General features: G+C 54.8%; 1 protein-coding gene across 1 annotated transcript in view; it reads left to right on the plus strand.

The window, feature by feature from the left end:
* The window catches only part of SMAD6 (SMAD family member 6), an 82,483-nt gene continuing 69,207 nt past the window's right edge, over positions 755–14,030 (plus strand). The window contains exons 1-2 of the mRNA XM_003480446.4: positions 755–6,052; positions 13,676–13,732. Coding sequence (XP_003480494.2) covers positions 5,239–6,052; positions 13,676–13,732 — 871 coding nt within the window. The 5' untranslated portion in view covers positions 755–5,238. The remainder of the gene's footprint in view (positions 6,053–13,675; positions 13,733–14,030) is intronic.

Raw genomic sequence — 14,030 nt, forward strand, 5'->3', positions numbered from 1 at the left:
CTCACGGCAACGCCGGATCGTTAACCCACTGAGCAAGGGCAGGGACCGAACCCGCAACCTCATGGTTCCTAGTCGGATTCGTTAACCACTGCGCCACGACGGGAACTCCCACATGTGCATTTTTCAAGAAAGAAGGTCCAGGGTACTCATCAAAGTCTCAGAAGTGTTGTCTACCACCAAAGGGGGCAACAGCTCCCCCATTCTGGACCATGTTGGCCAAGTAGATTGACCTTCTAGAGATGCAGACATCACATAGCCAGTTGGGCCTATAGTGTTCTCCTGAGAGTTAATAAGTGAAGCATTGTTTTATCCATTAGTTTTCTGTGAAGTGGGCTGGGTTGAATCAGTCTCCCTGCCCTTCCATCTCTACATAGCAAGAGGTGGCCCAGACACCCTCTATGATACCTCCATTCATATGCAGTGACTCCTAGAGCCTGCCTCTTCCAACCGTTGAGAAGCAAGCTCTGTCTTGAATGATTTCTGCCATTTCATGCCTTGTGTCTTCCCAGCTAATGTGGAAACATCCCAAAGCAAAAGATCGTGTTTTTCTGGGACCAGATATTAAGAAAATGGACACTCAAGCAGCCCTGGGTTCAAGTCCCATATCTGCCACTTGTTATTTAATCTCTCTGTTTCCTTCTTTTTTAAAAATGGATCCTATAAGAATAAGAACTTCTTCATGTTGTTGGGAGGATTTGATGAGATAGTGCATATAGGTGTTTGGTACAGGATGATGAACAGCATGGAACTTGGCAAAGAAAACAATTTTAATTCCAGCATATCACAAACATTAAGTGCCCTTATGTGATAGGAGTTATGCTAGGGACTAGGGAGACGAAATGGGACAGGCCCTCTCTTGTGTACATTAGCTTCTCTGATAGTGCAGAGTGGCATCAAGTGTCCTGTTTCGCTCAATGGGGCTGTGAGTGGCCTGTGCCTGGCATTTCAGCTTATTTAGCCACAGGGGGCTTACATTCCAGAGGCAGAGGATTGCAAGGTTTACGAATTGTGAGAAAACACAGGGTTCTCTGAGGGGAATACTAGAATGATGGGGAGGGGGCAGATTTGAATCTGAGGGGTTACCTCTTCATTATTTTGTGAGTAACCTGGCTGCAGAGACCTGTGGAGCAGCAACTGGGACCTCACTTATCTCCTCTCCTGCACCCCAGGGAATTGGAGCTTGTTCTCCAGAAGGGTGATCTAGGAGGATGCCTGTAGGCTGAGGCTCCGAAGCATGCCCTCTGGGCACTGCGACACACACCCTCTAGTGGTCACAAGTCAGGCAGTAGGCTGGATGGGCCCTAGAAATCCAAGGACAGTGGGACTGCCACCATCCTTTTAGTATCCCTTTCTGATCCTATCTCCACCGTGACACAGTCTTTCTAGAATGAGGGATGACTCTGGGACCTCATGTTGTTTAATTTTGGTAACCACCTATAGCATGATTCCTATTCCCAGTTTACAAATGAGAGCCCTGAGGCTAATAGAGCTGAGGGAAGTTAAGTAGGGTCAGTACTGGACTCAGGCCTACCAGGCATCATCCAGCTGGGACCTAAAGGCGCCCCACCCCACTGGCACATCTCTGGGTTGAGCAGGAGCAGAAGGCAAACTCTGTCTGAATTACCACCCAGGGAGAAGGTAGCCCTCCCTTGGAAGGTTACTACTTTAGTTGCTCCTTGGCCTGAGGCTCCAAGCACAGACCTGGCATCCCTGAAGGAATCCTGCAGAAAGGGGTGAGCTGGTACCTCAGGGAGGTATGGGGGTAAGGGGGAAAGAGCCACAGCTCACAGATTTGCCTCCAGGGTTAGGGGCTGAGCATTTGAGGAAGACTTGAAGGGTAGCCCATCTGCCTGCTGGTCTCCCTTTACCTTTGCTTCACACCCATTTATGCCTCCCCCCAGCCAAAGTGGCTGGGTTTAAATCCAGCCTCTACCACTAACTACAGGCTTGTGCAAGTTACTTAAGGTCTTTGTGCCTCAGTGTCCTTAACTGTAAATTAGTGCTTAACAACCATGCCTACCTCCCAAAGTGTTGTATGGAGTTTGGGGCCTCACTCCACAACAGATTCAGCACGTCCAGTGGACATTTTGAAAAACACTGTCCTGAAGGGTGTGCTCTGGCAACACAGACCCACCCCACTTTCTAGCTGTTGGGGGAGGGTGCACAATGGTTTATACCTCTCTGGTTTTAGCATTTCAGTACTTTCAAGACTATCTTCTTTTCAATGGCAAATTAAGTGAGCAAGTTCCTATTCCTCAGTTTCCTCATTTATAAAATGGAAATAAGAGTATCAGTGTTGTTGTGAGAATGACTAAAATCTTTGTAATGCTTGAAACATGGCCTTGCCCATAGTAAACACAAGTTATTGCAATCCATGGTCAAACCAGCAGATACCCTAATTAAAACAAGCTATTAAAAAACTACATTACATTGAGTTTCTCCTTACATTAATTTCCCCAGGGGCAAGAAGTGATCGAAAAGGGGGTACAAGATCCTTTATTCTTTAGTTGTCCTTTAGGTGTTGCTTACACAGGTGTTTTGTTCACTTGTGAAAATTCACCCTGTTTACTTGCGATTTGTGAACTTAAAATGCACTGTCTTGTAGAATCTTCATGGTTCTGTGAAGAAAGCAGGGCAGGCATCAACAACCCCATTTATCAAACAAGAAACTGAGGTCAAGACAGCTGTTTTCATTAGGCCGAAGTAGAAGGGGATGAGGGTGGGGAAGATTCTAAGTCCTGCCCTCAGTTCTCCAGAGTAACCGCCTCTCCCAGAGGGTGCGGAGCGAACAGTGCCTGGCTCCAGGTGAAGTTCGGCAAAAGGTTCTGAGTCCTTCCTACAAACACCGCCCTTCCCCCAGGGCACACACAACTCGGGCCCACTCGGGGACTCACACCACCGCACGCTCACAAGGCCAGCCCCACACGTGGGAACCCCCGAGGGAGGCGCGCGCGCAGGCGCCCCCTCTGCCCTCGCTGGGGAATGGCGCCCAGCCCCGGGCCAATGAGAGTAGCGGAATTTCTTTCATTCAGAGCAGGGCCGGGCTCTTGCCCGGAAAGGGGCGGGGCGCCAGGCCCGGGGCGGGGCCGACTTGCGCCAGGGAGAGGGCGGTGCCCGCCCCGTGGCCCGGCCAATCGGCGCCGCGCCCGAGGGGGGAGGGGGAACCAGGTCTTTTTTCCCTCCGCTCGGGGCCAATCCCGACTTTACAAGCTTGAACTTTTGCCACCCTCGGACGAGCTAGCGCGCCCGAGGAGGTACCCCGCCGCGCCGGCTCCAGGGGCAAGAGCGGCCTTAACCCTTCCCGCGCCGGGAGGCCTGCTGCTGCGCCCCCACCGGCTCATCCTGGATCGGGGGGGGGGGGGGGAAGCGGTTCCCCCAACCCACCCCCATTCCCATGGTGAAACGTTGTTGGGGAAATCACGAGCCCTACTACCTATATTCCTCTTCGCTGTGCAGAGAATAAACTGGGGAAGGGAAAGGGGTGGAAGAATCACTCAGCCTCGAGGGGGCCCGGGACACTGGAGGCCCGCCTAGCTCTGAGGAAGAGACTTGGCGACTAAGAAGAGCCGAGAGAAGACATCTCCTGCCTCTACCCCACCCTCTCTAACTCCCTGTTCCTGCAAGCCTGGAGCCCCCATGCGGGAGGCGTCCCACGCTCCGCGGTCGGCCCAGCGGAAAACCCCTGACTGCGCAGGGGGTGTGTAAACCGCGTCCTCTCACGGAAGATCCCGCTATTGCACAAATCAGCAGCCCCCTTTGCACCCCAAGAGATGCAAGCCACGAACGCACACACGCACACCCATTTTTATAAGCCTTCTCTGGGCTGGGGGTATGTAACAACTCTAAAGTGCAATGTATAAGTTTGTGCACAAGCCGAGGAAAGGCAAAGCGCCCCGTTTGCATCCAAGTCTCTGTGGGTTCGCCGAGCCCTCGCACCGCCCGCAGTGGTTTGTGTAACCGTGTGTATGTGTGTGTGTGTTGTTCGCTCGCATGCGTGCCCGAGGCGCACGCGAGCCAGAGAGCTGGCCGTGGGCGCTGTCAGGACCGGGGCCGGAGGGGGGCGCGGGGGCGAGCTCGGGGCGGGGGCCAGGGCTCGGCCCGCCCTGGGAGCCGGCCCCTCAGAGCCTCCGGCCCTGCAAAGGGACGTGTTCTCCTTTAAGAGTTAAGAAACTTGAAACCTTGTTTGCGCAACAATCAGCGCCGCGGAGCCGCCAAAGTGTCTAGACTGGCATATGATGGGAGGCAGCCAATGACTCCGCGGCGCTCCTCCGGGGGCCCTCAGTGTGCGTTTGAGGAGAACAAAAAAGAGAGAGAGCCGATCTGGGGAGCGAGCGAGGGAGCCGAGCCGAGAGAAAGAGCCGCCGGGCGCTGCCTCGCCAGACCTCGCTGGGACCGCGGGGCCACCGGGAGGCACTTTTTGTGGAGGGGGGAGGGGGGCGACCTCTGCAGCCGCAACGTCCCGGGCGTCCCAGCGCAGCGTGGGGCGGGCTGCGACCTCTTCCTCGGTGGATTGCATTTTTAATTAAGGATTCCCAGCAGCTCTTTGGGATTTTTACAGTTTCCACTCATGTGTTGACACCCGCGTTCAGGAGAAATTCGCTCCAAGTGCATCTAGCGCCCGGGACCTGAGACGGAGTTGGCCTTTCGTGCATGCAATTCCAGGGATTTTGGTTTTGTTTGGGGTTTCTTTTTCTTTCTTTCCCTCCCCCCCCCCTTTTGCAGGGAGTAAGAAGGAAGCCGAGGGTATCAACAAGCCTGCCTTTCGGATCCTGCAGGAAAAGCCCATGTAGTGAAGCTCTTGGGTTTTAAAAGCAGGGCTTCCCAGACACATTTGGGGGGTTCGGCGCGAGCGCTTTGTGCTCATGGACCAGCCGCGCAACTTTTGAAGGCTTGCCGGCCCATGCGGGGTCCTTCTGGCGGTGCGCCGCCTGCAGTCCCTGTAAAGCGCCGGGGCTGGAGTTGCTGAGCCGCCCCGCCGCCGGGGTCCATGTAGCCGCGGGTCAGGCGCGGACTGCGGCTCGGCGTGCGCGCGTTCCCCGCCGTCCCGCCCCGGCGAGCTCCCTCATGTTGCAGCCCTGCGGCGCCCCTTCGACGACAGGCTGTGCGCGGTCTGCACGGCGCCCGGCGGCAGAGCTTCATGTGGGGCTGCGGCTCGCGCAGCCGGCGCCTCGCTGAGGGAACTGAACCCCGGTAACCGGAGACCGCCTCCCCCCCACCCCTGGCGCCAAAGGATATCGTATGTTCAGGTCCAAACGCTCGGGGCTGGTGCGGCGACTTTGGCGAAGTCGTGTGGTCCCCGACCGGGAGGAAGGCGGCGGCAGCGGCGGCGGCGGCGACGAGGATGGGAGCGAGGGCAGCAGAGCTGAGCCGGCCCCGAGGCCACGAGAAGGCGGAGGCTGCAGCCGCCCCGAAGTCCGCCCGGTAGCCCTGCGGCGGCCCCGGGACGCGGTGGGACAGCGAGGCGCCCAGGGCGCGGGGAGGCGCCGGCGCGCAGGGGGCCCCCCGAGGCCCATGTCGGAGCCGGGGGCCGGAGCTGGGGGCTCCCCGCTGGACGTTTCGGAACCAGGAGGCCGGGGCTGGCTGCCTGAAAGTGACTGCGAGACGGTGACCTGCTGCCTCTTCACGGAGCGGGACGCTGCTGGCGCGCCCCGGGACGCCGGCGACCCCCTGGCCGGGGCGGCCCTGGAGGCGGCGGGCAGCGGGCGGAGTCGTGAAGCCCGCTCGCGGCTGCTGCTTCTCGAGCAGGAACTCAAGACGGTCACGTACTCGCTGCTGAAGCGGCTCAAGGAGCGCTCGCTGGACACGCTGCTGGAGGCGGTGGAGTCCCGCGGCGGCGTGCCGGGCGGCTGCGTGCTGGTGCCGCGCGCAGACCTCCGCCTGGGCGGCCAGCCCGCGCCGCCGCAGCTGCTGCTCGGCCGCCTCTTCCGCTGGCCCGACCTGCAGCACGCCGTGGAGCTCAAGCCCCTGTGCGGCTGCCACAGCTTCGCCGCCGCAGCCGACGGCCCCACCGTGTGCTGCAACCCCTACCACTTCAGCCGGCTCTGCGGGCCAGGTGAGCGCGCCGCGCCCGGCCGGCCCTCGGGGTTCCCCTCCCGCCCCCTTCCGTAGCCTTCTCTCTCTCCTTGACACCTCGGGCGCACGGGCGGAGCTTCGGGTGCTCCCTCAGGTTCCTCTGGAGCGTGGGAACTACCAGTGGGGGCACCTCACCTTGGCAGGAAAGCCGAGGAGTGGGTATGTGGGCGCACACATCAAAGGGCAGCTTCATCTTAGGGCTCTGGCAAACTCAAAAGGGTACTCGATGGGGTTTGCTCCGTGCAGCTTCAGAGACTTAACTCGGGCTCCAACTTCTTAAGACAGTGGAAGGGAAGGGCAGGTCCGGGAGAGGCCAAAGACGGGAGTGCCACCCCCCACCCCACCCCACCCCCATTTACCCCCTCTTTTCCCCGGGCCTGTGGCATTTGTGTGCATATGCCTCTGCCTCCGGTATACTTGGTTGTATCCAGGTATGTAAGTTATGAAATATCCAGGTATTGTAAGTTATGAAACTGGGGAGTGTAGACAATTCATGGCTAGAGTCAAAAGTGTTTGTAAATTGTTCCACTTGTTCCTTTCTCTGCTTTGGAGCAAAACTTTTGCAGGGTAACCCTTCTCTCAGAGTGGAGACCACCCTCTTACCCCCGTTGCTGCCAGCCTCCCTTGGGTGTGTCAAATGCTAGGGCCCTCTGTTAGCATCATTCTCAGTTCTCTTTCTAGCTTTTCTAGAGAGTTGAGACACCTCCTGGAGGTGTCTAGGTAGGCAAGGAAGCTGGATATTTTAGTGTCTCTGCGAATTGACCCCCTTCTTTGTTCTCTTCCTGGGATTTCCTGCACTCACCTACCCAGCCTGCTTACCCGGGCAGACTCTGGGTCCTGGAGCAGAGGTGAGGGCAGGTGGAGACTCCTGGCAGGTCAGAAGCTTGCATTCCCCGCCCCTCTTGCACTGCAGGGATCACACATTTTAGCCTGTAGCATCTTCTGGGTGTTTTCATCTCAGGTAGCACTGGGGGTTCTTGGGGGAGGGGGTTCAGAGGGTTGTAGACTGTTGGGCAGTTCTGGGTTCCTCCAGTCTGGTCCCTCTGGAGATAGTCACACCCAGCCTGGGGACACAGGAGAGGGTCAGATCATAGGTCTCCTGACTCCCAGTGTGGAGGGGAGGGTGGGGCTAGAAGCATGGATTTGTCCCAGGTGTCTTGTTTGTGTCTGGGGTGGTGGCTGGAGAGGAAAAAAGTTGCCTCAGTGGTGGTTCCTGAAGAGAAAGCACTGATGGGAGTCGGGTGGGGAGAGGCAGCATTGATCTTGCTGCCCTGCTCCCCTCATGGGCATTCAGATGGTCCCTGACCTGTGGCCCACTGTGGGCTTTCTGTGCCTCTTGTTCCTCTTCTGACAGCTTCCCCTGGAAGTGGCTTTCACCCCTCTTCCACCCCGGCTCCTCCCTGCTTCTGGGGAAGAGGGCCCTGTGTGCGGTTGCCCTGTCTCTGGTCCCTTTTTTAGTGGGGGAGAACTAGGGGAGTCTCCTCTGCTCTTTTAGAAGGCCCTGCCAGGCACGTCAGTCTGACAGTGAGTGTTTGTTGAGTGCTTACCCTGTGCCAGGCACTGTGCTGGGTGCTATAGTTGGGAGAGTGGAATATGAGTAGGATCTATGCCCTTAAGAAACAGAATCCTTAGGTGGGGTGGGGACATAGATGGAGGAAGCATGATGGCCTGTAGGCTTGATCTCACAGGACTGTGGGGTGTGCATGTAGCAGGAGTACCTCTAGGAGCCTCAGGGCTCCAACCAGGAGCAGAGTCTTAGAGGGTGGATGGATCAGGGGAGGAGGAGAGGGTCCACGGCTGGTCACGGTGCCAGGCAAGCTCAGGTGTGTGGGGTGGAGTAAAAAAACTCGAGGCAATAGACAGGACCCACCCTGTTCCTACTCCTTGGGTAAGTCAGCTTGGGTCGTGGTTTGAGTTTGGTGAACCTGGGCAGTTTTAAGTTAAAAGGCAAACCGCAGTGGAATGGTTCTTACCCACAGACCTGGTCCTAGGCTCTGACAACTTGACCTTGGAGGAGTAACCCCCTTCTCAGTCTCCCTATGGGCCAGTGGGGGAGGCTCTAGAAACATTCTCCACATCTAATTCTAGACTAAGCATTGGTGCTTGACTCCTCTCCTCCTCCCAGAAGGAGGCGCTATTGCAAGGGCTGCATGGATTCTCCTGCCTCTTGAGCAGCCCAAGATTCCCCACCCCCCACACCCCCAACTCCAGCCACCCTGGGGTGGTGGGGGACAGTTGGGAGGACTGGTGGTCTGGTAAGTTTCCGGTAGGCGCCAGGTTGACCCTCTTTCTTCATCCCCTGCCTGATGGCTTGGGCCGCCAGGACGGAGAACTGGGGGAGCCCTTTGGGGCCCACCCCACCCCCGCCTCCTGGCCGCCAGCCTGGCTCCCAGAGCTGGGCGGGTGCATAGCTGGAGTTCAGCCGTGCGCGTCCTGATAAGGAGACTGCTCCTTCCAGGGTTCTGGGGGAGAGGGCTGGGGCAGGCAGGCAGACGGACAGATCTACACACAGAGGGGGCATACAGCTAGAGAGTACGCTGGAACATCCAGCCAGCCAACCGACAGACACCCACTTGGCATCCCAGGGCCCCCCTGACCCCACAGGGATCGCTAGTGACAGGAGGCCCCTTTCTGAGCACTGCGGCCCCCTGATGCTCAGAACAAACCCTGCTCCTTCCTTCCACATGCCTTGGGGCATTGGGGCCAGTTCCCCAAGTCTTTGGGCCTCTTTTCCCATTTGTAAAGCAAGGGGGGTGAACAGAATCCCAGAGGGTCTGACCAGTAGATTCCAGGTGACACAGGCCTCCCCTCTCCCCCATGCTTTCCCAGAAAGTGGGGTCCTCTGTGCCCAGCTCTGCCCCGGCCCTCCCTTGGGGGTCAGGCCTTAGTACTCCCTCCCTCTCGTGTGTCTTTCTGTCCCGGGAAAAGCCAGTTCGCTGAGCTTGGTGCCTATGTGGACGGAAATGTGGAGAAATACTTTAATCACAGTTCTAACCTGTGTTTATAGAGCTCCTTTCTCCTGAAAGTATCCATTAACTTTGGAATAAATCTCCTGCTCTTTGCTTCACCACTTTTTTTTTTTCTGTAATTATATTCCGTAAATTACTATTATCCAAATTGCGCCAGGGAAAGAGAGACAGAGCTAGAGAGAGAATTTCTAAACGACTGGAGGAGGCCGCCTAGGAAAACACAGGGTTCCCAGGCCAGGACTATAGGAATTAGAACGGGCTAGAAAGTTTTCCTTTTATTTGGCCTGGCATTATCCCTTTGAAATGAGATCAATTTCAAGTTGGGCTTCCAAGCCCCCGCCCCGCCCCTCCGGCGGCCCCTCGGCCTGCCCGCCCTGCTCCTCCGAGCTCCTCCTTGGAGGTGAGGAAGGGGTGATAATGTGCAGTTTGCCTCTTGCTGGCGCCAGCCGGCCGCGCTGTTTATCTGGCTGCCGGGGGAATCTGGGCAATTAGGCTCCGCCGGCCTTAAAGTGCCAGGAGCTTCTTTTCTGCGGCTCCCACCCCGGGGCTTGGGGTTGAGCCTTCAGGTTCTGGGGGTGGAGGGGACGGCACCGGGGAGGCCACCCCTTGGGAGGGTGGGAAACTGGGAGGTCCAAGGAGGCGGGTGGACCTTTTCCTAAGCAAGATGCTAGGCTGCACAGATGGGGGTGGAAGGTAATATCTCAACTTGAAACTTTACCAGCCCGTGGGAGAGGCTGTGAACTCTCCTGGCTTTAGAATTAGGGTCTAGATCTCAAAAGGCTAAGTACCCCCTGGGGGCTAACCAGAGGCACGTCTGGGCTGGACTGAGCTGAGCTGGGCTGAGTGCTAGCCTTCTGGTACACTCGGCCCCTGGCTGACTGCTCTTACTTCTGAAGGAAGTTGGAGGAGATTCCTGAGGTTGATGCCTGAGGCTGGACGTATGAGGAGCTGGATTTTCAGATCTCTCTCTCTCCTCTCACCCCCCTCCTTCCCTCCCGCCCTTGAGCCTTTCTTTCTGAGGGGCCTGCAGGGCTCTAAGAGATCTCCCCTGAAAGTTTAGAGCATGGAAGTTATTGTTTAGAAATCAACATAACTTTTGCAAGTACTGAGATAGCTTCTGAGAGCACAGTGGAGTGAGGGCCTGGAGGCAGCTTACACTTTCTGTCTGGACCTTTTGTCCCACCTGAGTTAATGTCTTGTGGCTCCATCCTCCCAGATCCATGGGGAGAGGCTGGAGGTGTTGGAGTGAGGCAGAGGGGCCAGTTAAAGGTTACTGAGTATTGTTCAGAGCAGCTATATTCCTGAGAGCCCAAAAGTGGAAACAGCCTGTCCCTTAGCTGAAGGATGGATAGACAAAAATGTGGTATTGCCATCCTAGGGAATATCATTCAGCCATAAACAAGAATGAAGTACGGTTGAAGCCACAGCATGGAGGAGCCTGGAAACCAGTGCTAAGTGAAAGAAGCCAGGAGCAAAAGGCCTCGTGTTATGTGAATCCATTTGTATGAAACGTCCAGATAGGCATCTCCACTGGGAGAGAAAGCAGATTTGTGGTTGCCTGGGTTTGGGGTTGGGAGAATGGGGACTGACTGCTCATGGGGGCAGGGTTTCTTTTGGGGTCATGAAAATGTTCTGTAATTAGATGGTGGTGTTGGTCTCACCACTCTGAATGTACTAAGAACCACTGGATTGTATACTTTAATAGAGTGGATCTTAGCGTATGTGCAGGATAACTTGTTTGTTCTTAGAGTAACTTGGTGTTGCTCTTCCCCTTTGTTTAGTTGAGGCAGAATAACATCTTCCACCTTCCTGTGTGGCCTGGGGTGGGCCCTTTACCTGGTTGGATACCAGTTGCCCCATCAGTTAAAGGGAGACATTGAGTTGGGTGAACCTCCGACATTCTAAATCTCCATGTCTTGGGGTGGGCTCTCTAGGCCTTCATACTTTTTTACTCTCCTAGGCTGGAAGTTAATGGTGAAACTCTGATCTCTCTAGTTGTTAAACCGTTCTGTGCAAACCATTTTTCTAGAGTGGAGGGGTTGCCTGGTAAAGTCCCTCCTGAAGGCTTTGCGGTTCCTCACTGGCTGGTATGTCTGACATCTCAGGTCTGTAGATTTGCCTTCTGTCATACTCACACACTAGAAGCCCCCATCCCAGGTGTGGCCACAGGTGATGGGTGTCCAAATTCAAGGCCCGGGTGGCTCCTTTGAGGGGGGACCTTCATGAGCAGCCTCCCCCCACCCCCCAGCCACCCCCTTTGGGTCCCAGGTAAGCAGCCCCTGGAGGAGATGCTGGGGTCGATTACAGTGGCTTGACTCCAGCCACCACAGCCCGTTGCTGCCAGGTTTCACTTTTGGGGGGCAGATCTTGGGGCAGATGTCCAGAGCACCCCACCATGTGTGGCCTGGGCCTCAGCCAATCAGATGTTTGCAAAAGGAACCCTGACACAGGAGCTGCAGGCCTTCTGATAAGTTAGTGGGAGTGGCAGGAAGGGCATGAAGCCGCCGGTCAGGAGACCTAGCTTTTGGTTCTGGCTCTGCCCCAGCTCCCTGTCTGGCCCTGAGGGAGTCACGCCTACTGTCAGGCCTCAGTATTCTTGTCTGTACAGTGGGAGCACTGGTCTCAACTCTCTTTCCCCATGGAGCCTTAGCCCTTCTTGTACGTTGCCTCTGGTCCTGAGAGTCTGATCCTCCCTCGAGTCTGATCTCTAGCCCCTCCAAGGCCGGTGGATAAGGAGCTTCTGTTGAAGGCAGATAGTTCGCCTTGCTTGAGGTCTCCCTTGGGTCACCCCTTTGGCCCCCTAGGTCCTGGTTCCCCACACCTTTGACCTCTGCTGCCCCCAACTTGACCATTATCCTCACTATCATTGTCTTTGTCCACATCCATTTGCCGAACACTTTCTGTGCATGTGATGTACCCAATCTAGCTGGGAGGAAGGGCTGTGAACAGGGTGGATGCCTCTTGAGTACTTGTCTTGTGGGGGTACAGAGCAGAGTCAAGCCTGGGCTCAGGTCCCAGCTTTCCCACGATTGGCTGGGGGATATTAGGCACATCAGTTTTCTTATCTGCGAAATGGGGATAATAAGGGTTATCTTTTTTTTTTTTTTAAAGAAAGGATGAACTACAAATAGGTGCCCAATGAACATGAGTCATCATTTTGTACCTAAAGTCCAAAAGAATAAAATGCAGTGAATGAAATGAAAGGTCCCAGCACAGAGAGACACAGGGTAGGCATTCAGCAAATGTTTGCTTCGCTCCCAGTGGCTACTCTGTGATTCATTTTCCTTCTCCCTCACTCCAGAGCACAAAAGATTCCCTGTTTCTAGACCTCAGAGCCTTCACTTTGCTGAAGTCACTTCTAGCTGGAAAGGCCGGGGTGGGGAGGAGGTGAAGCTGCCTGCGCCTACGACTAATTGCGCCTTATTATAATTGCGAAAAACGCTTATTACCCCTTGTGTCATTCCTGATACCTGCCTAATAATAGTTATTACCACTTTACTACCACTGAGAGTTTGTTTTAGTTTGCGATTTGATGGTGTTTAGTTTCATTTACGGAAAATGAAGGGTCATTTCATTCATGCAAATTGTTACTTAGTTTAGCAAATTGTTACTTCCCATAAAGCAGGAGGCTAAGGAATTCTTCTGAAGACAAAGTATATGTTTTTAAGGAGGAGTATTTTAGGCAAATGAAAGGAAACCCAAAGAAAAATACCCTAGACAATAAGGAATCACAGAGGGTCTGAGCTGGAAGGCTGAGGAGATGGTGTGTTTTGCTCTTTCTCTTTACAGAGGGGGAGGCTCAGGCCAAGAGCCAGCAGTGACTGGTTTAAGGTCTCCCATCTGTGAGGCAGGGTTTGGCTTCCTGGGTTCCAACCAATCTTGTCCCCTCCTCGCCCCAAAGGAGGTTCATTCTAATGCAGCTTGTTTAGAAATGAGTTTCTACATTGTAAATCAACTATACTTTCATAAAAACAAGGAATGAATAGCACTCCCTTGGTTCTGACTAGAGTTGCCAAACTTAGCAAAGAGAAATACAGATTGCCCAGTTAAATTCGAATTTGAAATAAACAACACATAATTTTTTAGTATAAGTATGTCCCAAATATTGCAAAGGATATACTTATACTAAAAACGTATGCCGTGTATATGCAAAATTCAAATTTAACTGAGCATCCTGTATCTTAGCAGGCCAGCCCAGCTCTGAATTGATCTGTACCTGTGTTTGTGTTATAATAATAATAATAGTTACTATTTGTGGAGCTCTTTTTCCACAGTACCAAGAGCTATACTAAGCGTTTTACACACATTATCTTCTTTTGCCCTCCTGGCAAACTTGGGAGGTCTTTGTGATTGTCTGCATTTTAGAACTGAGGAAACAGGCTCAGAGAAGTAAGGTAACTTGCCTGAGGTCACACAGCCAAAAGTGACAGAGCAAGGATTGAGCCCAAGTCTGTACCCCAAGCCTGTGGCCTCCCCTGTCGGACAGTGCTGTTCCAGGGAGCTTGGGCAATAGAGGCGCTGATTTCCTGGGAGCTAGGGCTATTATTTGAGGACACCAATCATCAAAAGCACGTAAAACCTCTGTGTGTGAACTCTCCCTTCCCGGCAGTGACACGTTGTCTCCTGTCTTCCAGAATCACCGCCACCCCCCTACTCTCGGCTGTCTCCTCGTGACGAGTACAAGCCACTGGGTAAGTGTGTCCTCCTTCTGACCCTTGGGGAGGCCTCCCCCCAGGGCCCCGCCTCGGTACTCAAGGGTTGGAGAGGGAGAGGGGGGGATCACCAGCCTGGTTGCCTTTGAAATGGGGTGAAGTTTTACAAACACACCCCCAGTTGGGCCAGAGCCGAGCCAGCCTCTGAGGCGGGCTATTTACATCTCGAAATTCCTCACTCACCATTAACCTCTCTGTGACCTTTAAACATGGGCCTGTGGGAGAGGAATGGGTTTCGGCTTCAGCATCCCGTTGGAGGTGGGTTGGTATTTCTGTC

The sequence above is a fragment of the Sus scrofa genome, chromosome 1, assembly GCF_000003025.6.
Source record: "Sus scrofa isolate TJ Tabasco breed Duroc chromosome 1, Sscrofa11.1, whole genome shotgun sequence".
In the NCBI taxonomy this organism is placed as follows: Eukaryota; Metazoa; Chordata; class Mammalia; order Artiodactyla; family Suidae; genus Sus; species Sus scrofa.